This window comes from Parasteatoda tepidariorum, chromosome 4 (genome assembly GCF_982258835.1).
Source record: "Parasteatoda tepidariorum strain Cologne lab strain chromosome 4, Ptep-v5.0, whole genome shotgun sequence".
Taxonomy (NCBI): Eukaryota; Metazoa; Arthropoda; class Arachnida; order Araneae; family Theridiidae; genus Parasteatoda; species Parasteatoda tepidariorum.
The window spans coordinates 95,388,556-95,416,493 of NC_141758.1; the positions used below are offsets into that span (position 1 = coordinate 95,388,556).

Genomic DNA, 27,938 nt, shown 5'->3' on the forward strand with positions numbered 1-27,938 from the left:
ATCTAAATCGAAGGCTACATGACACGAGCTGTCATTTTCAGAACTCCGAAAAACACGAGAAAAAAATCGAATGCTAAACGGTTGATGAACCACCAGACCTTGAAATTTCGTCACCAGTTCTTGCTGGCGATTGAGGAAAGCCCCGTCGCTCTTTTATTTGGCGAGATAATTGTGTCCACTTAATGTTATCATTATAGAATATTGTATACCACAGGTATGTTCTTTTCAGACCTGTCATTCAGTAGTTTCTTTTAATGTGACGTCACGACGGGCTTTTCCGGTGCCTTATCGTTCGGAAACCGGAATTCTACGGCAGGATATGTTCTTGTCAGTTCTTAACTCGCTTGTCTTCACTGAGCAGTAAGTAAACAATTGTTTAGTTTAAGTTTATTTTTTTAGTTTTAACCATTAGTTTATCTTTTTTTAAGGTATCCACGCTTCGTAGCGGATATTCCTCGATTCTAAATTTATAACAGTTTGCATTTATGAACGCATATTTTAAATTTGCAATTACAGTGGTGGAAAATTAATTTTTATCTGGTAAGCTTCTGATTTTTTATTGCACTAGATGAGATTCTTTATCCTTGGTAAGACTATATTATATAACACTATTATTTATAATGACTCTCTGTCTACTCTTTTTTCAAATGAAAAGAATTTTTCCAAATTTTTACAAAATACATAATTTTATTACTCAATTTTAGCCCCTTTTACAAACCAAAATCTATTCGATACATTTTTAAATGTTTCCTATGCAGCATGCTGAAATTTTGAAAGATAACGAATTAAAATTGCAAAAGTAAATTATTACATTCTAAAGATAATATTGAATAACATTATTACGAAAATAGTTAAATTATAAAATTACGACAATAGCTGAAATAAAATGTCACAAATTATTACAATTTTAAAATTTAACTGACTAGAATGTAGTCATGCTCTGAACTGACTCTCATGTGCCTTAAATTTTAGAGTCCAAAACGTTTGCCTAGTTCACCGTCTTCTGCTTCTAATTAAAAGCAGGTACTTCTCAGGTTTTATTTATATTTTTTCATGACTTAAGCTTTTTTTTAGTGAAAAAGAAAGTATAATTTTTCATCTTTTTGTTTTTTTACTATTATGACGAAAATTTTAACTAAGTTGCTATTATTGAAAGTGAAATGCGAAGAAATATCTCTGCAGACTCCCCCCCCCCCAAAAAAAAATAGTTTTCATTCATTAAATTTATTGATTATTTTGTAATTAAAATCATATTTATTTATTTTATTATATTATCTTTATTTATTATATTTATTTATTTATTATTTTATTTATCATTTATTATTAAATCATATTTATTTATTATTTAAAAATAGTTAATATAAAAAATTCTATGAAATTAAATTAAATGGGTGAGTCAATGATAGCAATCAGCACTATAATTCTCCATCGATTTCACTTCTTTTTTCTTTCTTTTTTTATTATATTTTCCTTTAAAAAACATTTTTTCATTTATATTATTGACTTATTTTCCTCTTACGTAAGATTTCTTTAAGCATCTTTTCAAATGACCAATAGACCAAAACAATAGATCGTAATGTCAATAGATCATAATGTCAATAGATCATAATGTCAATAGATCATTATGTCTATAGATCATAAAGTATTTAGTCTTTGCGAAGTGTTCTTGGCAAATATTATTTAAAGTTAGTAATCTTAGTTACAGGTAATTAATTTTCTTTGCAAATATCACTTAAAGTTCCAACATTTGAGATGAATTCATGTCAAATGCGCATCTTTTAGTTGTACATTTTTTTTCAATTTGCAGATTTTAATTTTTTTTTGTTATTCAAATTTTATAATAAAAGGAACTAATAATTTTTAAGAGACATTGCATTGTCTGATGCTAATTTTCAAGGTTTTTCTATTTCTTTAATTACCAAATTAAAATTTATTCATAACTTTTCTCGTGTATTTATGAATTAAATCAAAATTACTTTAGCATTTAATCAAAAATTTTGCGTTTTAAAATATATTGAAAAAGATTTAGCACTGGAAGAGGAAATAAAACAATTCATGTTTCTGCAACTAGAAAATAAAAATATTTAACAATTGAGTACTTTTTGAAATATTACTAAGCATTTTAAATATTTTTATGTTAACTCATTTTATCCCTATCGTGTCATATGTGTCACGGGAATTGTGACAATTCTATGCGAATTCTTCTGATTTGAAAAAGAACTGCTTACACGTCAAGCAAACGTTATTTATTCTTTTCAGAAATCTTGTACCTAACGGAAAAAAATATTCATTTAGTTAAAAAAAAAAATCACTTTTTTAATAAGAGTTTTTCGTGCATCAAGACATTAAAAAAATTCAGGCTTTACTGGAATAAACCGAATAATGCATAAGTTGCAATTCTCTAATTATATGTCGTACTTTATGGTAAATGTATGAATATATTGCAAAATTAAACAAATTCTGCATAAAAATTTCTAGTTTTGTATGAAAAAGTCTAAAAAATGGTAAAATGTTGGGAATCAATCCAAAATGTACAAAAGCTATCAAAATCTAATATTACATTGAATGCCAGAAAATAAGTATTCTTATGTAAATGCTGAAATTTTGCTGAATGCAAGTTAATTAACTCAAATTCAAAATCTTCAATTTTCTTCTAGATAATGAAAAGAATCACTCTGTGAGGAATATAAAATGTCACATTATCAAACGAATTCCTGTTATGTATTGTCATTGACAAAATTTAAAAAAAATAAAACAATGAAACTCTTAGTTTGTGTCGAAAAAGTATTCTCTAAAAGATGAATGTGGTATGAGTTTAAATACATTTTCAAATTTTACTATGTGTTGTGTTAAAATTACGCATGTAGTATATTTAAAATGTTTCCAAAATCGCACAAAAAATTTTTGAATGCTGAAAGTTTTTAGAGTTCTTTCAATATCCATTATACATTTATCGTCTTGATATTTTTTTGAAAAAATATTTTACGTCAGAAAGAGTAGAAAAAGAGGATATTCTAAGCTGCATTCAGACAAACAAAAAGAATGAAGTATTATGGATTCCGTAAAATAATCTCGTCTGATTGCCTTAATTATTACTGTATATGTAGATAAGATAATTCTGTACGATTCTAAATATCATAAACTGTAGGACAGCTAATTAATGATAAAATTTCGAACAGATACTACATATTAAAGACGTGATTTCATCTGAAATAAATCACCGAAAATGAGTAATCCATAAACGCATTACAATTAAGTGGTAGCAGACGAAAATAGTAGATAATTTTTTTCTTCGTAAGAAAACTCGTTTTCCTTCACAAGAATTTATCGTCCTTGAATATCTCTACTGTTAGTAACAGCGGTTAGGGAATTTAATGATAATTCTTAGGTTTTTTGAGGAAAAAAAAGTTGAATTAGGATTATAAAACACAATTACACACGAATTCGCTTTATAGAATATTCTAATAGTTTTATATCATAAATGAAATATATTGAGACGAATTTCAAATGGTTTAAAACAGAATCGTTTGGTAAATGTCACAAATTCTATTAGCATTTTATAGTGAAGAAAGACAGGTATACAAGTCATCAAGGAAAACTAAGGTGAGTATTTAATTCAAAATTGTGTTGTGAAATGAAATATATGATTTACAACGATGGCGTTTAATCGTTACTTTCTTTTTAAAGATATCAGTAAAAATAATTAATAATTAAAAAAAGGAATTTTCTTAAATTGTTACTATATTATTCCTTTAAGATTAAAAAGACTTAAAACTTTTTTTAATCATTTTTAACATTCATTTTTAAATCAGAAAAGGCATAATTTAAAGTTTCTCAAATTACTTTTTAAAAATCATTCTTAAAAATTTTAGAGAACAATATTAAAGTAGTTTTTCATATATACGGATAAAATGAATTATGTTTCTGCTTTTGAAGCAGAAAATCAATTAAAATAAATGAAATAGATAAGTTTCTTCGTGCATTCCTTGGCAATAAAAAAAAATATGTTGATAAAAAAATTTTTTCGATTGCTCTAACTTATAGACCTAAATGTGACAATCCTAATTAGTCTTGAACATGGGAAGGAATTAAAGAATATTATTTATAATTATAATAATTGATTATAATTATGATAAACATAATAATGATAATTATATTTATGCTTTTTCATGCATTTGCCATTTGCTCCTGTTGTATCATTTTTTCTACATTGAAAAGAAGATTTAACGTCTCCAATATATATCTTAATGATATCACGCGATATCTTAATGTATAATATCTAAATGATATCACTCGAATATTGCAATATCTGTATGACATTTATAAGATATTGGTCGGATATCAGTGTCCCTCAGGTTGCTTTTTCAATTATGTTAGCCTCTTTCAAGTATCATTCCCGCTTAATATCTTTCTCCGTTGCATCTATGTTATTCTCTGTATTGCCGTGGCGTGTTGTTTCAGTATTAGCACCAATAACAATTCTGTTGAAAGATATGTGTTAGTCACAATAATTTGGGTTTTTATTTTATTTTTCTTTGAAATTCTTAGTAAAGTTGCTTTTTTATCATTAGATTGTATTTTATCATGCATATATTAATCCTATGAATACACAATTTCTTTAAACTAGTAAATATGCTGAACTACGAACTAACTTCTATGCTAGTCAGACTAACTTTTGGAGAAAACAAATTAAATTAGTATAAATGTTTATTTCTATAATCTATACATCTGACCAATTTTATAATTAGACAAAACATTGTTTTCTTTTTAGATTTTAATTAAAATATGTGTTAAGTTTCGACTTTTAAAATAATTTTTAATCATGTTATGTTGATTGATTTTAGCTTTCATTTAATTATTTAATTAATGACATATTTTTACCAAAATAATTTTATTTGAATAACAAATCATTTATTCTTTTGGATAGTTGGCAGTGCGTTAAAATTATTAAAAAATGCCGTTAATATTTAATTCATTCTTTCTTAAATCAAGTTAATTTTAAAATGTTCTTTTAACCGTAGATCATATTAAACACTAAGTAGAAACACCTTCCCCATCGTAATTTCAATGCTCAATTATTTTTTTCCTTTTCTTATTAACTGTGCCAAAATTGATTTTGAGATATTTGGACATGATCTATATTATTGGCAACAACAGTTTCGTTTTTATATTGAAATCATTTCTTCAACTTAGTGGTATTTTATTTTATTAACGTCGTTGAACAGCAGATCCAATCTTTGGATTTACGACTACTAATTTTCAATGCCGTAGCGTAATTTTGAACCCAATCTAGAAGATATGGGATTTCCTGGATCAAGCATTGGGAGAAATTCGCCTTCGTGGAGGGCTTACAGATGGAACTAACCCGCATTTGCGTTACATGGAGAGGAAAACCACGAAAACCTCTCCCGCTTAGTCTGATGGCAAGGGAACTCTAACCCATGATCCATCTACCACTGAGGATATTTTACGTCGCCACTGTGGTCGGTGCAAGCCGGATCCGGAATTCGTATCGACCAGTTATAGCTGGTATTCGAACCCGGTTCACCTCTTTGGAAGGCGAACGCTCTATCGTCTGAGCTATCGAGGCTCAATTGATGGTATTGTTTCATATTTGCCGAGATTTTACATCAAATAATATTTATAACAAATTATTATTAGCTATCAACACCAACCGTGCTAAAAAACATTATTATGCTATTCCTGTCAAAAAAAAATTAATTTTTACGTAAAAATAATGATATTAAAGTACATAATAACCTACAACTTATTTAAGAAAAAGCGATATTATTTAATTCCTTCCTATTTCTATTGTAAATACAATATCCGTGACCACATTTTTTGAAGTTGAATAAGTAGAGGATTTAAAAGGAGAGTTTTTTTTTTCAAATTTATTTATGATTATTGCTTTTCTAAGGTAATCCCCATAGTTACGATAGTTCAACTTCCAAACGTAGTATTTCAAATATGAGACATTAAATTATGTTGCAATAACGTGAAATTGTATTCTTTGAAAAAACAGATAATTATAACCTATAAAAGACACATTGGAAGGACAATTTGAGCTCCCCGACTGTAAACTAATCATTAAATTATATCATAACATTACGTCATAACATTATATCACTAAATTATATCATAAAACTAATCATTAAAAGAGTTTTGACTATATTATGTGGAACATATAAAAAAATTATATTCGAAGTAATAATAGTATAACTGGAATGTTTTAAGGCATAAAGACAGCTCGTACTACTAATCTCTATAGGGTGTAATGAAGTTTTATAAAAGGATTTTCCACTTGTTTTGTGGTTTAGAGAAACCAGAAGTATCAAAAGCTGACTTTTATTTATTTTTTCTTTGAAAAAAAAGTATGTTGCAGAATTTTAGGGTTAAAAAATGATTCTGCTGCTTTTGTTGTTTCCATTGCTGCTTTGGGAAACCAAACGAATTTAAGGCAGAGAGTGCGTTTCTTGTCTTTTAATGGCGCCATCTATGGCCAAGAATTCGACTTCTGTCCCACCTATACGTCACAGACGTTTATAGGGCGGACCCATTCATACATCCATCCACAGATCGTAATTTTAACCTATACCAAAGAACGATCAATCTCCAATTCAGTACCCCCAGAGGTATTAGATTTGTTATTGGAATTTGGAGGACTTTCTGACCCCGACAGATTTAACGTGCACTAGTCACCATGTAATACACGGGTTTTCTTCGGCCAACAGGATTCGAATTCCCGTTCTCACGAACGCCCTACCAACCAGGCTATCCCAGCCCAAAAATGATTCAAGCCACAGCAACTGGGCAAAATTTGAATGAAATCTGAAAATAAAGAACAATTAAAACAATTGAAAAACATAGTTTTGTACATGACATAGTAAAATTTAAAATTTCTAGTAAGTTTTGAACGGTCAGGAGCTACTCTTATACATATGTGATTAGAACGAATTCAGTTGCACATCATGACATTTATACGATAGTGACATTCAACTCATATATCAAAAACAATATATTTTTGTTTTCGTATTTTATTTGATTTTATAAAACTCACCAATCCATTTTTTTATTCTTTAAGGAACGTTTTAGTTTTGAAAATTCGGCTAATCACTGACATGTTAATGAACTCTTAAACTATTTTAATACTTCTTTAAAATTCTGGAGGGAAAAAATAGGCATTGGAGGAAAAAAGTTTGTAGAGCACAATAATTTAATAAGCATGAATCATATTTTTTTAAAAACACACACACATTCACATAAATGAAGATTTAATTTGTCTTTTATTTTCTATTATAGTTGCCTGTATTCTACTTTTTTCATATCTTTGTGTTGATTAGTTTACTGTAATTTTTCCTTAAGTTTTGTTAATTAGTTTATTACTGTTTATCAGTTATATGAGTTAATTAAAAATGTAGTTCTTTATCAATTTATACAATTTATTTATAATTAGTTTGTACAATTTGTTTAGAATTATTTTATAATTTATTTTTAATCAATGTTGATTAATTTTCATTGTGCATCCAAAATTTGTGTCAACAATATTTCCGTAGTTCATTAATTTGTTTCTATTAAATTTTTAGGGTTTTCTATGCAAGCTGCAATGACGAATTTTTTAGAAAAATCATTTTTACAAGTTTATATTCTATTATATTTTGCAAGTGTATTCAACTGTGAAAGGATAAAGAGACAAAGTAAGCACATTTGAAAATATTTTGCGATGCATCTTAAAATGCTGATTTTATTAAAATGGATTCTACATTTTATTACAATCTTTTAGCTTGCTTTTATCACATGTTTTATTTTCAAACATCTGATTTTATATTTATTTAATTTTGTTTCCCTCCTCCACGACTTCAATCTTCTCCATTTATAAGAAAAATGCCGCGATCCAGAGGTTTCTGGCAAACATATTCTAGAATGTTTTGGCTTTACCAAGAAGGAAATTTATTCAAATCCCCTTCTTGCCTTTTACTTTCTTAGAGTTAACGGTCCTATGCACCTGCGTCATACTTTAAAAGATTACAAATAACAACAGCAATTATTTTTGTATTATTTAGTAAACAACGTGATGTTTGTATAGGTTTATGTTAAATAAGGAATATTATTATACAGTTGAAGAAAAAGTTACGTTGTCTTCGATTAATAAAGACGAATCAACTTTTCCTCAACTGTACTATAAAAGTTTATTTTTCATTAGTTCACTTTTATTTTTTATTACTTGCTTTTCATTAAAATTATCGATATGTTATTCCAATAAAATCGCTTTTGTCGATTCATAGTTTTATTTTATTTTTTATTTTATAACCGTCGTACAACAGCCGACTCAAATTTGGATTTACGACTACTAACATTCAACTCCGTAGCGTTTTAGTTTTGAACCCAATCCAGAAGACAAGGGAACTCCTGGATCAAGTATTGGGAGAAATTTTCTTTCGTGGAGGACTTTTAGATGAAACTAACCAGCATTTGCATTACATGGAGAGGAAGATCACCCCGCGGTTAGCCTGGCGGTAAAGGGGATTCAAACCAATGATCCGTCTACCACTATGGATATTTCACGTCAGCACTGTGGTCTGTGCAAGCCGGTTGCGGACTTCGTATCGAGCAGTTATCGCTGGGATTCGAACCCGGTATTGTAAGGCGGACGCTCTATCCCCAGAGCCATTGCAGTTCTGATTTCATCTGCTATCGAACCAATCACAATGCTATTCTACACTATATAAAACACTCACTGTTCCTCAATACTTCTTGTTATTAGTTGCCTAGCAACCATTACCGAGCGAAGTAAATATTTATGATATTGCTTTTTAATACCATATATGGCTGTGTCTTAACTAATATCCATGACTGATTCGAAGTTATAAATATTAAGAAGAAACTTTATACGACGCTCATAACTAGACTTATGATTGCGATGGTTAAATTTGATTCACTGCCTTCAATACTACTTTCCAAAAAATTATAAAAAAAATTAAAAAAAAAATTTTCTGCTTTTTTTTGTACGAAAAATTTAAAATAAATAATGGTTGAGTGTATCGACCTTAAAATTATTATTCAGACACATAATAATTATGTCTGATTTTGAAATATATGGTATCATCTGTCATTATCAATGAAGAAATCTCAAGAATTTACTCAAGATCATATTATAGAGGATGATCTGTAATCGCTGCCTTTGATATATACTTTAAGAATCCTATTTAAGAATTGTGTGAAATAAGACTAACCATTAGGGGATGTCATTTAATATTTAGGCCAGAAAGAAACAAAACGCTATCGAAATTTATCGAACCGCTAGTCTGCCGTGCAATAGAAAAATTCGAAATTAAGATTTTTAAGTATTTGGCATTTTGGTATAGTAAACTACGTATTGTGAAGAAAAAAAATATTCAAAAATTAATTAATGATTTCTGAAATTTTATTCTAACGTTGATAGCGTTAGTAATAGAAAGAAAATAGTTGTCAAGTCACTTTTGTAGAAATCTATTGTGAAACATTCTTTTTTCAATTGCACGGCAGTAGAGAGGGAAGCATCGAAAACCAATTTGATTGCCTGAGGAAACTTGAGAGTGTTTATAATAACTGCCTTTCGACTATTTTTATATTTCATCCAGCAATGAAATTTATCTTGGTTTCCTAGTCCCGCCTATCACAGTAGTGATTTGTTAGATATCAATAGCGTTTTGTTTTCCTCGCTTAAATATTAAATTGCAATCCCAATGTTTGTTTTTTTTACTGCATTTATGACAAGAATCCCTAAAATATGCTTTTAGAATGGTATTTACAGAAAACTTTGTATAAAATTTTTGATTAAAAAGCATTGAGGAAATTTATAAATAATCCTTTTTTTTTAATTTCAGTAATTTTCGAAGATGATGACAGAACAAACAGATTTACAGCTAAATATGATTGTATAGATCCAATTAGAAATCGTGGTACCTGTATGAGGTTGACAGGGTGCCCATCTCTTAGGAGAATTTCCAACTACAACCGATTACAACCTTTTATCTGTGGGTTTGAAGGTAGCGAACCCAGAGTATGCTGTGCTATAGAAGAGGGTGTAGATACAGGTGAACCCCGCATACCACCCACAAGACGAACAACCACTAGAAGAACACCTACCCCTACGAGAAGACGAATCTCCTCTAGGAGACCCACAGTCACGACTACTACTACTACTACCACAAGAAGACCACCCCCTGAAAACTTACTAAAACCAAGTTTCTTACCTGCTCGTAAGTTGAAAATTTAAAATCGATTTGATATTCTATAGATTACATATTTAAAATCTATAAGGGGGACCGGAAAGTAATGTCGCTTCGGCGCATTAAATATTCGCTAGTCTTAAAAACCTATTCCATTTTCTTATCCATTTTGATTCATTTTCGATCCGGCATTGAAAGGTTGTTGCTTACGAGGGTGAATACATTATTGATTAAAAATAAAATCTTGATAACAATATCAAACGCACCGAAACGACATTACTTTTCGGTTCCTCTAATATATGATATTTTATTGCTTACAAATATATTATATTTGTATGGATTTACAAACTGTAAGATATTTTCTAGGTTATAAATTAAAATTCTTTGTAGTAATCTATGGGTTAGAAGTTCAAAATCCATATGATGTTCTGTCACAACAAATACAACATTTATATTTCATTTCATGTATATCAAATATCATGTATATCAAATTTATATTTCAAGATATTTTCTAGGTTATAAATTTCAGGTTGTGGTATATTCAATGCTTTTCGTGAAGTATTAAATCTATTCTAAATTTCAGGTTGTGATATATTCAATGCTTTTCGTAAAATATTAAATCTATTCTAAATTTCAGGTTGTGGTATATCCAATGCTACTGATACTAGAGTTGTTGGTGGAAGAGAGGCAGATCCTGGTAGTTGGCCTTGGATGGTACGTAAAGCTGTTTTATCCATATTAGGTTTTCGATTCTAGGCTGCATATCATTTCTTCAAAACTACACGGAAATATTATTGTAAAGCATTTTTCCCTAATTCAGTTTTTTTTATCATGAGATTAGCAACAGTAACAAGTCACTGTAAAATTAGTTAAATTGCTCTCATTTGATTACTTAAAAAAGAAATAGTTCAAAAGTCGTTGTTTATTTTTCGAAAACTATTTGTTAAATCCCGTACAAATATTGGAATTTGTCAATTACGATTACATGGTTTAAAGTAATGTAAAAATTTGGGTCTTCAAACAATAATTCAAACATTTTTGGATTATTATTAAAATATACAATAATAAATAGCTATTAATTATATATTTTGAAAATAATTATCTTTAGATTAACAAATTTAATAATTGTGCTCAAAAATTGTTTCAATCCCTTGAATAGTTCCAGAGATTTGATGAAATATGCCGAAGCAAAAATGAATATTAAGAACCGCTAATTAATGTTTTGGCCGTTCTTCGGACTAAACTTATATCCCCAACATATTTTGTTGATTCTAATGACACTTGGACAACCCAAACTCCTCAACCATTAGCCATTTTGTGAATTAGGTCAGAAAGGTGGGACTTTAGTTTGACAAGAGAGCACCACAAGGGTAAAAGTACGTCTTAGCTCAGAAAAATCGCAGATAGATGGCAGCACCACTCATTCGAGAAGCCACTTCTTCAATTTAGACAGGGGTCTGAAAGGAAAAGAATCTTACATCCCTGTGCCTGTGGTACTGCTCAGTAATAGACCACAGGACTTTTGAATCTATAGAATTTACGAGCATCTACATTTTACATGTTCTTTGGTGGGTCTTAGCGGAATCGAGTATCAAGCTCCTGGAGTTCGATTCCGTAGCCATCAAAAAAAAAATTGTTCTAGAGTCTTATCCCGTATCTTAAATAATGCCTGTATTATCCCTCAAAATAATTATAATTCTACTTCAGAGAATGAAAATCTGATCATTAGATTAAAAGTTATTCAATTGTTCAACTTTTTATTCTGTGCACTGTACAGAAATAATAGTAAATGAATAAAACAAAGGGTATATCCTTTGTAACTAGGATTTCATATAATTTTTGATTCGCCTAAGCATGTTGTTAAATAAAAATGCATTGTACCTGAACAAAAAGTGCTTCAATCAAACTTATATCAACATTAGGTAGGAAATTAAAATTATGTCTGTGTGTGTTAAATTATAGAATTTTTTCGTTTGAACATGAATTTGAAATTTAAATTTCCTCTTGATTAAAATTGTCTTGATAAAAAATGAATAAAATTGTCTTGATTAAAAATGTCTTTTGCAACACAAAGCTATCAGAAAGAAAATCCGAATGCGTTTATAAAACACAATAATGCCAAATTCAAAATGTTTCCATAGGAGTTCTGAAAATTGGTCTGAACTTCCACCTCCAGTTTTGGAACTTATTTATGCCTATTCGAATGTAACTGACCGATTGAACATGTCCTTAGTCTGTAAAAACTGGTCTAATGAGTATGGATCTCCAAGAGTGTGGAAGAAAATGACTTACAATTTATTTCACAATGCATCAGTTTCTGCAGCAAAAACTGTAACCTTCCCTGAGATTGAAATTGCTCGAAAATTTGGATGCATGTTTAGGCACGTCGAAATTGTAGGTAACAGCAGCACACTAGACAGGTTTCTCAGATCGAAAATCGACAAGTCCAAAGAACAACTGCAACTATTTTTAGAAGCTTTAACCGAATCAAAATGTCAACTCGTTTCTCTCAGATTCAGAAACACTCATAGACTTCATCAATTTCTGAGCGAAAGTGATTTTTCAAATTTGGTTAACGCGACGGTGAGCTTTATTAGGACTCAGCACTCGCTGAATACTGTTGAATTCTACAATACTTTTTATAGAAAAGAAAGAGCCGTTAAAATACTTTCAGCAGTTTTTGAGAATAATATGAGAACATTACGGATGATAGTTCTCACAGGATTCGTAAGAGATTGGCACGAAAAAGTCTATATGGCGCCTCGTGTGCCGCCAATTCCAGACTTTACGAACTTAACAACTATAAAAGTGGATTATTCTCTATTTTTTGAAGAAAGTATGGAACTACTATTTGATCTAAACAATAACCAATTTCGCTCTATTAGGAACCTTTCATTAATTGACATAATATGCGAGGGTACTTCTCCAGCTCGTATTAATGGTATATCACCATTGATATATAAGCGCATGCAAGAAATGTGCCCACAATTAAAAGTGAACATGAGTCTCATTTATCGAGCTACAATTCAGAATGATTTTAGAACTTATCTGGTTGACTACATACCTCTTCAACACTTGGAAATCACTTTGGAAAAACGACGTTACCCTCTAAATAACCCAAATCTAAACATAAACGCTCTTTTTCAACACATATGCTGTTGCCATGGTTACGATTTCCTGGTATCTTTCAGCGTTGTCTGGATGTCCACTGCCGGGGACATATCAGAGTACCTCATTCCATTCCTTCGATTTGCTAAAAAGTTAAAAACACTTCAAGTTTGTCTCAAGTCTCCCGTATTCGGTTTTGAACGTTTTTTTGATTCTCTGTTTACAGAGCGACCTCAATCTTTGGAATCAGTTCATATGTCAGTATACGGAGTTGACGATGAAGATCAAAAGAATCTGGTGTCATTAACAGCTGAAAGAGTTTTCTCTACGTTTCAAAGCGTTGGTTTAACTGTTATATTATTAGCATATTCGTAATAGATTAATCACTTCTACTTAGTCATGCATCTTATTTTGAATTTATTTCATCTAAAATAAACGTAATAATTTGGAGGTGATGATGAAAGCAAACAAAAGTTAAAATACTTATTTGACTCCTGAATTCGGAATTAACTGATTTTTAAATTATCTATTTACAGAGATGCCCACTTGCTCCGGACAACGGATAAATATTTTCGAGTGGTAGTTTTTAATGTATGTTTCTTGGTTTAGTAAATTCGATTCATAGGATTTTTACTTTACCACTGTTTCTAAATAATTCATGGGCATATGTCTTACGCCAGCTAAGCTGTGAAACTGTTAATAATACTGTGAACTCTAATTTTTAGCCTAAAATCTGCAAATTTGAGTTTGTAGTTTTCTACCGCTTTTTAGAATATGTTGTCGAAACCGGAGCAGTTGGCATCTCTGTATTTACCTGATTACCAAAGGCTTTGGAATCAGTTTATGTATCAGTAAACGGAATTATCGGTGAATCTGATGTTATAAACAGCTGAACGAATTTTTTCTGCATTGCGTACCACTGGTTTACGTAATTAACATATTTATTGGAATCAGTTTATGTATTATCGGTGAATATCGGATTCACCGAAATGGAATTATCGGTGAATCCGATGTTATAAACAGCTGAACGAATTTTTTTTCTTTATTTCATACCATTGGTTTAGGTTATTAACATATTCATTGGAATCAGTTTATGTATCAGCAAACGGAATTATTGGTGAATCTGATGTTATAAACAGCTGAACGAATTTTTTCTTTATTTCATACAATTGGTTTACATTATTAACATATTCATTGGAATCAGTTTATGTATCAGCAGACGGAATTATCGGTGAATCTGATGTTATAAGCAGCTGAACGAATTTTTTCTTTATTTCATACCATTGGTTTACATTATTAACATATTCATTGGAATCAGTTTATGTATCAGCAGACGGAATTATCGGTGAATCTGATGTTATAAGCAGCTGAACAAATTTTTTCTTTATTTCATACCATTGGTTTACGTTATTAGCATATTCATTGGAAGCAGTTTATGTATCAGTAAACGGAATTATCGGTGAATCTGATGTTATAAATAGATGAAGGAATTTTTTTTGCATTGCATACCATTGGTTTACGTTATTAACATATTCATTGGAATCAGTTTATATATCAGCAAACGGAATCATTGGTGAATCTGATGTCATAAGCATTTGAATGAATTTTTCCTTCATTTCATACCATTGGTTTACGTTACTAACATATTTATTAGAATCAGTTTATGTATCAGCAGACGGAATTATCGATGAATCTGATGTTATAAACAGCTACACAAATTTTTTCTGAATTTCATATCATTGGTTTATGTTATTAAAATATTCATAATAGCTTAATTGCATCTATAGACAGTCACGTATCTTTCAAATTTATTTCTTCAAAAATAAACGTAATAATTCGGGGTAGTGATGCAAATAAAATGTAATAATTTATTATAATTTAATGATAATACATGGATAGTTTAGATAGATGCAGAATGAACCAACTCCTTTGGAAATTTTTATTACTGAATAGACCAGTTCTTCGGACGAAGTGAAAAAAGTTATTGATGAATTAGTCGGTATTTCTCAACATTACTAACTCATGCACAAAAATGAAAGACATTTAAACACAATTAGTAAAGCTAAAATATAAGCATTACTGATGATAATTTTTTTGAAATTTAATATTACTTGTTGCCCTTTCGGTAGTTTTACGTAATAAGATTAATAAAAACTTATTTTTAAAAGTTCATCTCATCAAAACAAAGATTATCTGTATCCAAAATCATTCAGTAAAAATGCTATTGCTCGAGGCCAACTCATTGCTAGACAAAATTTATCACAATCAAGCAATTTCCACCAGCACATATTCCTTTCGGGAACTTGTAAAAAAATTAGTACCATATTACTTATAGTATAGTTACCTTGGTACTTACATTAATTCAGTTGAAGCCCGCAGTGGACTGATCTTAAAGACACGGTTCCCAGTAGAACACAGAAGTGAAATCACTGGTTGCTGTCAGTAATCGGATGGGTGACCACTTTGATCTGCCTGCGTAGAGACCAAGGATTCGCAGTATCAGTCCTCGTCAAACTGTTCGAATAAAAAGTGGTTGATTTTGCGTGCAGGTCGTCAGGCTACCAAAGCAGGGAAGCACTCCACTCTGCAGAGAATCAAAATTGCAAAGGCATGTCTTCGGATCATCCTCAGGGATTTTTCCCAGACCCCCACCAATAGCCCATTGGGCAGCTGTACTGAGACGTAAACAAAGTACCTACCTACGAAGTACCTTACTTTATTTGGTATATCTTAAAATAGCACCAATTACCATATAATTCTTGGCAACAGATACCAGCAATACCTGTTGCCAAGGGTAATTAAGCATTATCGGCGTCAATAATAGTAAAGCGATTTTTTACGTACCCCTAAACAAATAAATATATTTTCTCCATCAGCTTTGCATTTTAGTACATAGATTATTTTGTTTTGTTTCGATTACCAATTTATTTTAAATTATTTAGTTTATGGAAATACGTTTCAGAAGCATAACTATAAACTATAATCGACAAAAATTCTAACCGAAATAAACCCGTGATTTCAGATAACTTTATAGAAATACTGAATCGGTGACATAACCCTTACATGTCATCTACTGTGATCGTTGGGCTTAACTGATAAAACGAATTAAAAGAATTAAATATGAAAGAATGGGGAAAAACTCCTTTTGTTAGCTAACTAAGAAAGCTGTAAGCAAGCAGACATCACCGAAAAACAGATTTATGGTCAACAATGGCTAATGCTGAACGAATGAGAAAACTTCATCCTACAATGCATTTAATTTTGCATTTAATGAAAGTTTTAAGACCACAAAAGCTGACCGTGACATTTGCGCTGTGCATGGAGAGAGCACCGTGGCTGAAAGAACCACCCATGATTTAAAAATGAAATTTTCGACCTCAAAATACAGCTCTGGTCTCTGGATGAAGATCGACCAACTTTTGCCCGAAAATTCGAGTCGAACGACAACGGAACTGGTAGGAAAATAGAATATTCCCGCACTTTAAACTTTCAGAAAATTCTAAAAAATGGCGTGAACCTACTTCTTAACCCACTTAAAAGAAATTCTGATCTTACGAGAGTATGTAAAAGGAAAATTTTACGGAAGATTTTCATCACTATATACAAAGATGGACACATATCAGCCAACCATGGCTTAGCAACTGACCCATTTCAGGACTCTATTTTTTAACAGCCATGATCGGAAAGTCACGGAATTTTGATCCCGAGCAGATGACGTGGACAGCGCCCGAGTTGTTAACCCTCTCTCCAAACTTCCACACCACAACCAACAACTTTCAGTCTCGACAGATTTGATGTGAAACCTTGATGCGTATTCACCCTGATTGTTCCATTGGCTGCCAGGATCGAGCTCACCACCCCCAGCTTTTCGCAAAGTTATGCGAGTGATGCCATAACTGACTACCGGAGCTGTAAGGATGAACATTAGAGGATCTGAATAAATAAAGAGATTTAAGTTAAATATAAGAAACTGAACATTGTATCAAGAATAGGAATAAAAAAATTCATTTGTTTAGGCATATTCTAAAAATGCACTCGGATAAAGGTATTCAAAAATAATTAGGTTGAAAGCCAGGAGTGGAAAGATCTAGAAGAAAACCTAAATCTAGAAAAAAAGAGCAGACAGAAGAGGGCTTGAAATCCTTTTACTAACTACAAGAAAGAGGCTACCAATCGAATAGGATGATTCAAAAACCTGAAGGAGGCCAGGGCTCTCCAAAGGCTATAACGCAAGGATATCATTTAGCTTATCATTTTCTCCATATCTCATCTTTTATCTACACTGTTAAAAACATTGAAGTGTGTTGAACCTTAATATGGTGCAAATTTGCTACTACCATAGTACCGTTTTTTCAAACCTTCTTAAAGATGATTACTCGTTGTTATGGTTCAATTTGAATGGTAGCATGGTTCAACTTGGCCCCTTAATAAGGTTGCAAGCGAATTTTTCACGATATTATGGCTCAACGCTTGAAGCAGTTTTTCTGATTATGTTCAAGTCAGTTAGCATATTTAAATCTCTACATCTCATTTGTGTTAAGCAATTAGTTATTTTGCGGCAAAATTCTCTAATTTGTTCATTTCTCCAGGCAGTTGTGTTTGTAGAAAAAAGAAATGGTGTCATGAGTCCTGACTGTGGAGGTGCCCTTGTCACTAACAGGCATGTGGTGACAGCTGCTCACTGCGTCGTCACTGGCAGGTCGTCAACTACGTGAGTTATTATTACTTATATTATTAACATTGCTGGTTCGGAATTAACTCTGTTTTCAGCAAAGTGATGGATTTCACAAGGCAAATTTTAGCACCCTCATAGTAACTTAGATTGCAGATATTTCTAACTCCAATGATATAAACATATCAGAAACCTAATTTCGCTCAATAAATGTTAATGAGCCGCAATGGCTCAGGGAATAGAGTGCTCACCTTCCAATGAGGTGACACGGGTTCGAATCCCAGAGATGGCTGATCGATATGAATTCTGCATCCGGCTTGCAGCGACCACAGTGCTGACATGAAATATCCTAAGTGGTAGTCGGATTATGGGTAAAAATCCTCTTCCTAGCCGCCAGGCTAACCGTGGGAAATTCTCGTGGTTCTCCTCTCCATGTAAGGCAAATGCGGATTAGTTCTATCAAAAAGTCTTCCATGAAAGCAAATTTCTACTGATACTTGATCCAGGAGTTCCCTTGTCTTCTGAATTGGATTCAAAATTTCAAGGATACGTAGTTGAACATTAATAGTCGTAAACCTAAAAATTGGGTCAGCTGTTTAATGACGGTTATAAAGTAAAATAAATGTTAATCATATAGCAAATCACGTTACTCAAACAAGGCCCTAGCCCTATTTTTCGAACTCTATTTTTATACAGCCATGGTAGGAATGCCGTTTATTTCTGATCCCAGGGGGGTGACTTGGATAGTGCTCTCCAAAGCTCAACACCAGGACCAACGAGAGGATTTGCAGCCTCGACAGATCTAATATACATTTTGCTTCATATACGCGGCAGTTGTTTTGCCGTCTGCCAGGATCGAACTCGACATCCCTAAATCTAAAAATATAGCACTGATTTCAAACATCATTAATTTTAATTAATTTTCAAATGACAATAATTTTATTTTATATCCACTTACTTAGATTAGAAAACTAATATCGAATTCATTTATTAATTACTACAAATGCGCAGAAGATTGAGACGCCTTTAATTCTCCTGCCCTTCAATACTTCTGCATTCAAATTTTAATAAATATACGGCGTTCCGTAGTCACTAAATACCCTAAACTGCAATAATCAAATAGATATAAAGCCACCCTTGATAAAGGGTATATCCAAAAAAATAATCGAGATATTTTGCTTAGCGTTACGGTTGACCGTAACTCCAACACCAAAGTTATATGACTTCATGGCGACGAAGAGCATAAATTTGTACTAGGGTTCACAAAAAGTAACGTGAGGTGTTTAAAGCATTATAGCGCATGCTGACATGATGAAAATAAATTTGGTGAACATGATGACCTTGATTAAATGTGGTTTAAACTTCTAAAAATTTTTTTTCCAATGCCCGCATGGGAAATGACTTAAGTCATCTGAAGCAGGGCTAAAGAGAATAGAAGGGCTGGTTCACTCCTTTGAAGTATCTTTCGCCGCGCCGATCCTCCGACGTCACTCTAGTGACGTCACTTTGGCGCAAAGCTCGCACTTTTACTTCAAGAACGGAGCGTTCGCCCTTACTAGCTCTAACTAATATTGGAGCATTTCTTTTTGCGAGATATTCTAAGACATTTGTTATTTTCTATAATGACTTTCCTTAGTTTTTGCAGTGAATTTACAAGAATTTAAAACTATTATCGAAATGCCAGTTTGCGCGTTTGCAACTTGCAAAAATTCTGATATAAAAACAAAAGGAAAAAGTATAATTTTTCGCGTGTTCCCTAAAGTAAATGAACAACTATGTAAAGAATGGATTCCGAAATGGCACAGTTAATATAAAACAGCAATACGTTTATTCTGTCGTAAAGAACTTTTATAAAAATTCATTATCTAAATAGAAACCGCCTCGTTACTTCATAAAGAAAGGCAGGTGAAAAGAATTAAAAAATAGGTAAAGTCAAAGAAAATTAAAATGTAAGTAAAGAGTATAAATAAAATATATAGTATATAGTTGAAATTCTTCTAATTTCATAACATATTTTTTTTAATGTAGTTATTCTAAATATTTATGATTTTTTTTAAAAATAATATTCTCTTCAATTTAAATATCTATGAATTATATCATCGTAAATTTAAATGTCTATAAACAATTGTAAAATTTCTAATGTCATTATGAACCTAAATTATTATTTTGTTTCAGTAATTAGCGTTTAAGGTTGATGTTTCCTAATGATTAAGTATGAACAAATTGCTATTAACGACATATTTTAAAATCAGGGATTCTAAATCTAACTTAACTTATCTTCATAAAAGAATATGTAGATAAAAAAAGTGTCGATATATGCCTTCATTTTTCTTAATAGTTAAAGTTAAAACTGAACTTTTTAAAATAAAGTATTTATCGTGTCATTTTCACCAACTAGCAAAACATTTTTATAAGTTTAAAATGGTATTTTTTTAATATAATAACCAAGAAAGTTTTTTTTGGAACTATGTTTATGAACGGAAATAATGTGTTAATTACGTAAAGTTTGAAGGCTAATAACCAGAAAAAGTCTAACTTATTTTTACAAAGAGAAAGATGCAAAGTTATCATATCTTTGCTTGCGATGTCCGAGATCTGTGGACACAGTGACGTCATGACGAGGGAAATCGTAGCTTCAGCTCTAAGAGCGGAGTGAACTAGCCCTTGTATTCTCTTTAGCCCTGATCTGAAGGGCATATTTTTTGACTACTCCTCATATTAGGTGGGCCAACGTTGCTCCCACAGTAAAGACAGATAGTACAGAGAAGGAAAGAACATCCATGCCTTGCCCGGGATTCGAACCCAGAACCTTTCTGATGCAAGAGCAGTTCCCTAATCACTACACAGGCCGGTCGGCTATTTCTAAAAACTAATAATACTAAAAATCGCCCGTAGGAGGAAATTCCGCACTCTAAACTCAATATGCAATTAGTGGAAGATCATAAATAGTGGTGATAGTGGAGTACATTTGTAACTAATAGAAAATGTTGGAGTTTTTTAGTAAAATTTTTTTTTCAGTTGAAAAATATGCATTTAGTTTTTGAAGCGCTTGAAGCGCTAAATTTTCTCATATCGGCGACTTTTTTTTAATTATATATCATTGTTGTTACTTTTTGGAAATTGACATCACTTTCTCAACTGATTAAGAACGCCATTTTTTCTCCATTCCGCCCTGTACTTCATTTGTTACAGGGGATTTAAGCACCTCGCCTTATTTTATGTGCATCCTGTACTATAAGATCAGTTGTTACGGAACACCCTTGAAGTTTGACTATATAATTCTGAGATTATATATTTAACAGGATGAGTCCTCGTCAACTGAGCATTAGACTTGGTGCCCATAATGTCGCTTCCAGCAATGATCCTAGTGCCATTGAAGTTGGCGTGGATGGTGTCCGTCGCCATGAAAGATTCGATCCCAGGACGTACAGGAATGACATAGCTGTTATCAGATTGAATAGAGCCGTTCCTTTCACTTCACGTGTCTCTCCCATTTGCTTGCCTTATGATAGTCTCAGAGGCGAAGACTTAACTGGAAGAAAAGGAACTGTTATTGGATTTGGAACAACAGCTTTTAGTAAGTAAATTCTTAGTCAAACCACTCTTCGGGAAAAGCGGGCTAATGGTCAAATTAACCTATGGTCAAATTAACCAGCGCCAGTGGTCAAATTAACCCATGTAACCATTTGGAATTGTGTCATTTTCATCAAGATGTAACTAAATATAAAACAGCCCCCAAGAATGCAATCGGGTGTTATTTGTGACTTCAAAGTGGGTCATTAATATTTCTTTTTTCTTCCTTTTAAATTACATTTTTTTTATTCCATATATCTGACTTTATGTAAAGAGTGAGAATAGCTCATCATTGCTAAATAATAAAGTTACATTTATTCGTCATAGTGCTGTCAAACCAGCCCTGAGCCCTGGATTTATATGGGTTAGAGTCTCGACTGATCATAAGGACACGGTTCCCAGTAGAACACCGAAGTCAAGCATCACTGGCAGCAGTCAGTAAGCGTTTGGGTGACCACTCTGATCAGCCTGCGTAGGGACGGAGGTAGCGCTGTATCGGTACTGGTTAAAAACTGCTCTACCATAAAGTGCTCGACTTCACGTGCACGTCGCCGGGCTTCCCAAAGCAGGGGAGTCATCCCCTCTGCAGAGGATCAAAATTGCGATGGCATGTCTTCGGATCATCATCAGGGATATTTCCCAGACCGTATCTAATAGCCCATTGTGCAACTCTTGTGCGACGTAAATAAATTACATACCTACCTTATATGGGTTAGATCACATTTTTATCTATTTATTTTTATAATAGCTCCAAGTAAGGACAAATATATCTAGATCCATACTTTAAATTATAAGAACAATTAAATAATTGTTTTTGTAATATAATGTTTTACATATTTTATAATTATCGAAATCCATCATTTTCATTTCGAGGCTCTTTGAGCTTTGATTGCGCTAGATTAGACCACCATTTCCCGTCTCATGAATGGCCATATTAAACATATGACGTAAATAATAAAATGACTAACAAGGGAAACTGGGGAAGTGTGACTCTCCAATTTTGAAATAAACTAGTGGGATGTATGCCTTATGAGGAATTATGTTAGGGGGCAGCATTCGTTTCGGCCCATAGAAGGTCCTATGAGCGATAAAAAATAATTCCATATATAAAAAAATCGGTATTTTATTACTTCAATGCAGACTATTAGTTATTGTTATTATCTCATACTCCAATTAATTTCCAATTAATTGGTCAATCATTTAATTTGCTAATTAATTAATCATTGGTTAATTAATTTGCAATTGCATACTCCAATTAATTTAGAAAATGTTTTGAAAAAAATTTTTTGCAAAATTTGATGCCAATTTTTTTTAAATTAATCTAACAGGTTTTTCTGAAAAACTACAGATACATAAAATTTTCGAAATCAATTTTGACAATAAATATGCATTATATAGTACGTGAAAGTACCACAAAATTAATTGGAGTATGAGATAATTACAATAACTAATAATCTGCATTGAAGTAATAAAATACCGATCTTTCTATATATTGAATTATTTTTTTATCTTTCATAGGATCTTCTATGGGCCGAAACGAATGTTGCCCCTTAAAATTATTCCTTATAAGGCATACATCCCACTAGTTTATTTCAAAATTGGTGAGTCACACTTCCCTAGTCTCCCTTGTAAGTGTTTCGAGTGCTCTTTCGTACAAGCGTCACCTGAGCTCAATCTTGACTGCTTAGGACTGTCTTTTTGAGGCCTTTTGAACCATCCTTTGCTAGTCCTTTGCTTTCCCTAGAGTGAACTTTGTTATGGACTTGTTGTATTTGCTGATCACTAGCGATAAGCAATAAACAACAACAGATCCATAATTTCCCTTTATATTTCGTTTCAAATGTGGATAAAATTTAGATTTATTCTTTACTTTTTAGTATACTTAAAAAACGTGGTTCCTAAAACTATATTTTGTTTTATTTTATAATGGGTCTGTTTTTCGACACGGAGCTTTTGGAGCACGCTTCAAGTTGTTTTAAGGATGCCGTTCGAAAAAAAAACTGACAAGTTTAATCGGTTTGATTTCATCTTAAACACGAGTGAAGTTATTCCTTCTTTCTCTTTTTGTTATAAATAAATGATTTTGTGTAGAATTCATACGTATTGAAAATAAGCTTTTGATTTTAATGCAAAATATTTTTTTAGCGTTGCACCAACAGTATTTTTCGTCACTTTTTCATCAAAATGATAATATGAAATTTACGTATAGAAATTGTGAATTTGATTGGTGCATTTTAAGTAGAACGATCAAACCACATTCAGTAGGAATGTTCCCTAGGTTTGTAAAAATCATGAATAGTAACATTTTAATTTATTTATTTCTGTATAATTTTCTTATAGATATATTTAAAATGTTGATAAATAATTATTATTAAATGAATAATGACGTCACATGAAAACTAGGTAGATATAAGGCTCCTATACTATCAGAGCTGACCTATCAAGCAATATTGGAGCAAACAAGTTCGCAAGTTAACGTTATGCTAGTATTAGTTATGTTATGTGCTTATGTTAGCTCTTTGCTCTAAAAATAAATGATAAGTAGGCCTGTCTAATTCAGGGGCTCTAGGTAGGTAGGTTGTTCATTTACTTTGCACTAGAGCTGCACTATAGGCTATTGGCGACTGTCTGGAAGACATACTTGAGGATAATCTGAAGACATGCCATCACAATTTTGATCCTCTACGGAAGGGATGGTTCTCCTGCTTTGGTAGCCCAGCGGGTCTGCACATGACGACGAGCACTATACGGTAGAACAGTTTAACGAGGACCGATACCGACCACCCTCGGTCCCTAGGCTGATCAAAGTGATCCACCACCCGCTTACTGACCGCAGTCAGAGATGCTTGACTTCGGTGTTCTACTGGGAACCTTGTCTTTATTATAAGTTCACTGCGGGACATGTAAAAACTAGGATTTTAATCAATCGAAACATCATCCGTTAAACGATAAACTTCTCAAAAGTTGAAAAAATTTGGAGTGGGCTCTATAAGCTCTGAGTCGCGGAACTGACCCAATCATTCAAAGATATATTTTTAACTGTTGTGTGGATTTTGTTACTATTTTTGAAATTCATTACATAGATTCCATATTCTAAACTTAGTTCTTATTTTCCTCAGATGGTCCATCAAGTGATGTTTTGATGCAGGCCACCTTCGATATTCAAAGTCAGGAAGTTTGTAAAAAAGCCTATGAAAGGGAAGTCAACATCACCTCGGTCTACATGTGCGCAGGTGTCGATACGGGAGAAAAAGACTCATGTCAGGTAATTGACTGCCCAAAAGAAAGATTTGCAGAACCACGTATTACGCTTAGAGTTGCTTATTACGCTTAAAGTTAAACCCTTTTAAATTACTTATTATCTTTAAAGAGTTGCATTATATTATGCATTATTTTTAAAGTTTAAAAATTAAAGTTGGAATACTACAAGGTGCGTACGGAAAATAAGCGCCGTTAAATTGATAAGTTAAAACTTCATTTGCCTAAAACAAAATTAGGAAGATAGAAGAGAAAGCAGACGTGTTTCGAGGGCTAATAATTTGGCACCCATTCTCAAGACTCACCTGAGTTGAATGAGGAAAACAAAAATATTTGAAACAGGTTGGTAGGTACTTTATTTGCGTCGCACTAGAGCTGCGCAATAGGCTATAGGCGACGGTCTGGAAAACATCCCTAAGGATGATCCCATGACATGCGATCGCAATTTTGATCCTCTGCAGAGGGGATGGCTCCCCTACTTTGGTATCTCGACGACCCGTGCGTGAAGTCGAGCACTTTTCGATAGAAAATTTTAACGAGGACCGATACCTTGTACGTAAGGTCCCTACTCAGGTTGATCAAACTGGTCATTCTCATGCTTACTGACCACAGCCAGTTATGTTTGACTTCAGTGTTCTTCTGCGAATCGTGTGGTTATTATCAGTCCACTGCGGGACTATTTGAAACAGAAAGCGTAAAGTTATCAATAAAGGTGAGAAACAAAACTGTAATAGTGGCCAAGAGTGAAACAAAAAATGAAAAAAATTAACGGAGAAAAAAACAAAATTTAAAAAACTGCAGAAGCCTCAAGAGGTAAATCAGGTCAAAATGCATTTCTTGATGGAATGGAGAGGTAGTGGGGAATACATATCATTAACAAGGGATTCAGCCCTCCTAAGAATGAAACAAGATTCCAGGGCATCAAGATGAGCTGATGTGACAGGGGCGAAATGTCTTTGGCATTATTAAAATTGAATTAGTACCTTAATATTTTAAAATGTGCAGCGATATATGATTTATCGCATTCTTCGTAATGGGCATACCTATCGTGTTCCGTTAGTCTAAATTTTAAAGCACGCCTGGTTGTTTTGTTGTACAAACTTAGCAAAACAATGTGCTACATTTACCTGTGATTAAAATATATTATCAAAATCCGAAGTACTTTCAAAAGTCGAAGAATATTTTTTTTTACTGATAAGCTCTTTTGATACATGTTTCAAACTTTCATATATTATTATTTAACAGATTTTTAAACTTTTACCTTTGAAATTATTGTGTTACTACTTGTTTATTTATGAAATTGTTATGCTATTACTTATTAATATTTGAAATTATTATACGAGGGTTGCTATTTATATTTCTGGCCTAATAATGAAAAAACAAATATGTAGGATCGAAATTGGTTTTATTGTTTTTTAAAATATTCTCCATGATGATCAATACACTTTTGCATGCGTTTGAACCAATTTTCAAAGCACTTTTTCCAGTCCGATTGAGGTAACTCCAAAACATGCGTTTTGAATGCATCAAACGCTTCTTCGGGGGTCGAAAATCGTTGTCCACGTAATTTATTTTTGATGTGTGGGAATAAGAAGAAGTCATTGGGTGCCAAATCAGGGTTGTACGGTGGATGACCCACCAGTTCGATCTTTCGCTCCGTCAGAAATGCCTTTGTTTGAGTCGATGTGTGAGAGCTCGCATTGTCATGATGAAGAATGATTCGCCTGTTCTTCTGCTTTTTTCGAATTTCTCCGATGACTTCTGGCAAACAAATGGTCATGTACCATTCGGAATTGATCGTCCTGCGTTGCTCTAACTCCACTGTTGCCACATGACCGTTAATGCCGAAGAAACAGACAATCATTTGTTTCGATGTGCTTCTTCCTCGAACAACTTTTGTTGGTTTTGCCTCGTCTTGGAAGACCCATACAGTTGATTACTGTTTTGTTTCCGGCTTATATGCATAGATCCATGATTCGTCACCTGTGTAGATGTTATGCACAGCCTTTGATGTACCTTGAACGTATTTTTCCAACATTTTCTTGCACCAATCGACACGAGCCTTTTTTTGAGCGCTTGTCAGATTATGCGGGATCCAACGCGAACAAATTTTTTTTACGCTCAAATGTTCATGCGATATTTTATTGATGCTAGTCATACTAATGTCCAAAGACGCCTCTATCTCACGGTATGTCACATGACGATCTTGCTTTATCAGTTCACGCACAGCATGGATCGTTTCTGGCACAACAACGGATTTTGGACGACCTGCACGGGATTCGTCCTGGATCGAACATCGATCACGATTGAATTCGTTATACCAGTTTTTTACAGTGCTGTAGGATGGCGCTTTATCGCTGAATAAAGAATTAAGTTCATCGAAGCACTCTTGTCTTGACAATCCACGTCGAAAGTTATGAAAAATAATGGCACGAAAATGTTCACGATTCAATTCCATTTTTTGAAAGAGAAGAACTTTTCAATTTACTGTCAACAACACAAATGAAGCTATAATGGTAAATCGTCTGCTGGATTTATGTTTAAAAATATCAAACTTTCGATTAAAATCGTCTGCGGTCGCCTAGCAACACTTACTGTTGCCAAGGCCAGAAATATAAATAGCAACCCTCGCATTACTTCGTATTAAAGTTAAAAAAAAAATTATGTTTGAAACAATTATACTACAAAGCATTTATGTTCGAAATTATTGTGTTACCACTTATTTATGTTGCGTTACAATTTATGTTGATCGGAATTTAACTTTTCTAATCAGGGTGACTCAGGAGGACCACTGATGTCTGTCGGTAAAGATGGAAACTATTACCTGGTTGGTGTCGTTTCATTTGGGAAACTTTGTGGTCAACCTGGATATCCCGGCGTATATACAAGAGTGACAGAATTTTTGGACTGGTTGACCAGAAACTTGGTAGAATAATAAATTAAAATTAAGCTAATTAAAAAATTTGTTTAACATACGAGTGCTACACTATCGCCATCGTCACACCATCGGTTAGTTTTGATAAGTGCATTTTCAATTGATGACGAACAACAACTAGATGTACTATTAATTATATATATATATATATATATATATATATATATATATATATATATATATA

At 32.5% G+C, this 27,938-nt stretch overlaps 1 protein-coding gene across 4 annotated transcripts; it reads left to right on the forward strand.

Moving 5' to 3' along the window:
• LOC107443723 (proclotting enzyme) lies at positions 1–27,835 on the forward strand. Of its 4 annotated transcripts, none has more exons than XM_087161739.1 (8): positions 1–360; positions 7,584–7,694; positions 9,864–10,238; positions 10,846–10,922; positions 17,906–18,027; positions 21,291–21,565; positions 24,681–24,826; positions 27,593–27,835. In XM_087161739.1, exons 2-8 carry the CDS (start codon positions 7,592–7,594, stop codon positions 27,752–27,754), a joined length of 1,260 nt encoding a protein of 419 aa, XP_087017865.1. In that variant the 5' UTR covers positions 1–360; positions 7,584–7,591; the 3' UTR covers positions 27,755–27,835. The 4 variants fall into 4 exon arrangements, with proteins under 4 accessions (XP_087017865.1, XP_087017863.1, XP_087017864.1 ...); XM_087161737.1 differs by lacking the exon at positions 1–360 and adding an exon at positions 385–587; XM_087161738.1 differs by lacking the exon at positions 1–360 and adding an exon at positions 385–540.
• Positions 27,836–27,938: the final 103 nt, after the last annotated feature.

Bases quoted from the DNA above. Each gene is read 5' to 3' on its own strand.
- LOC107443723 (XM_087161737.1), top strand. The intron at 7,695-9,863 runs GTAAGCACATTT...TTTTAATTTCAG, and splicing joins TGAAAGGATAAAGAGACAAA to TAATTTTCGAAGATGATGAC. The intron at 18,028-21,290 runs GTGAGTTATTAT...TATATTTAACAG, and splicing joins ACTGGCAGGTCGTCAACTAC to GATGAGTCCTCGTCAACTGA.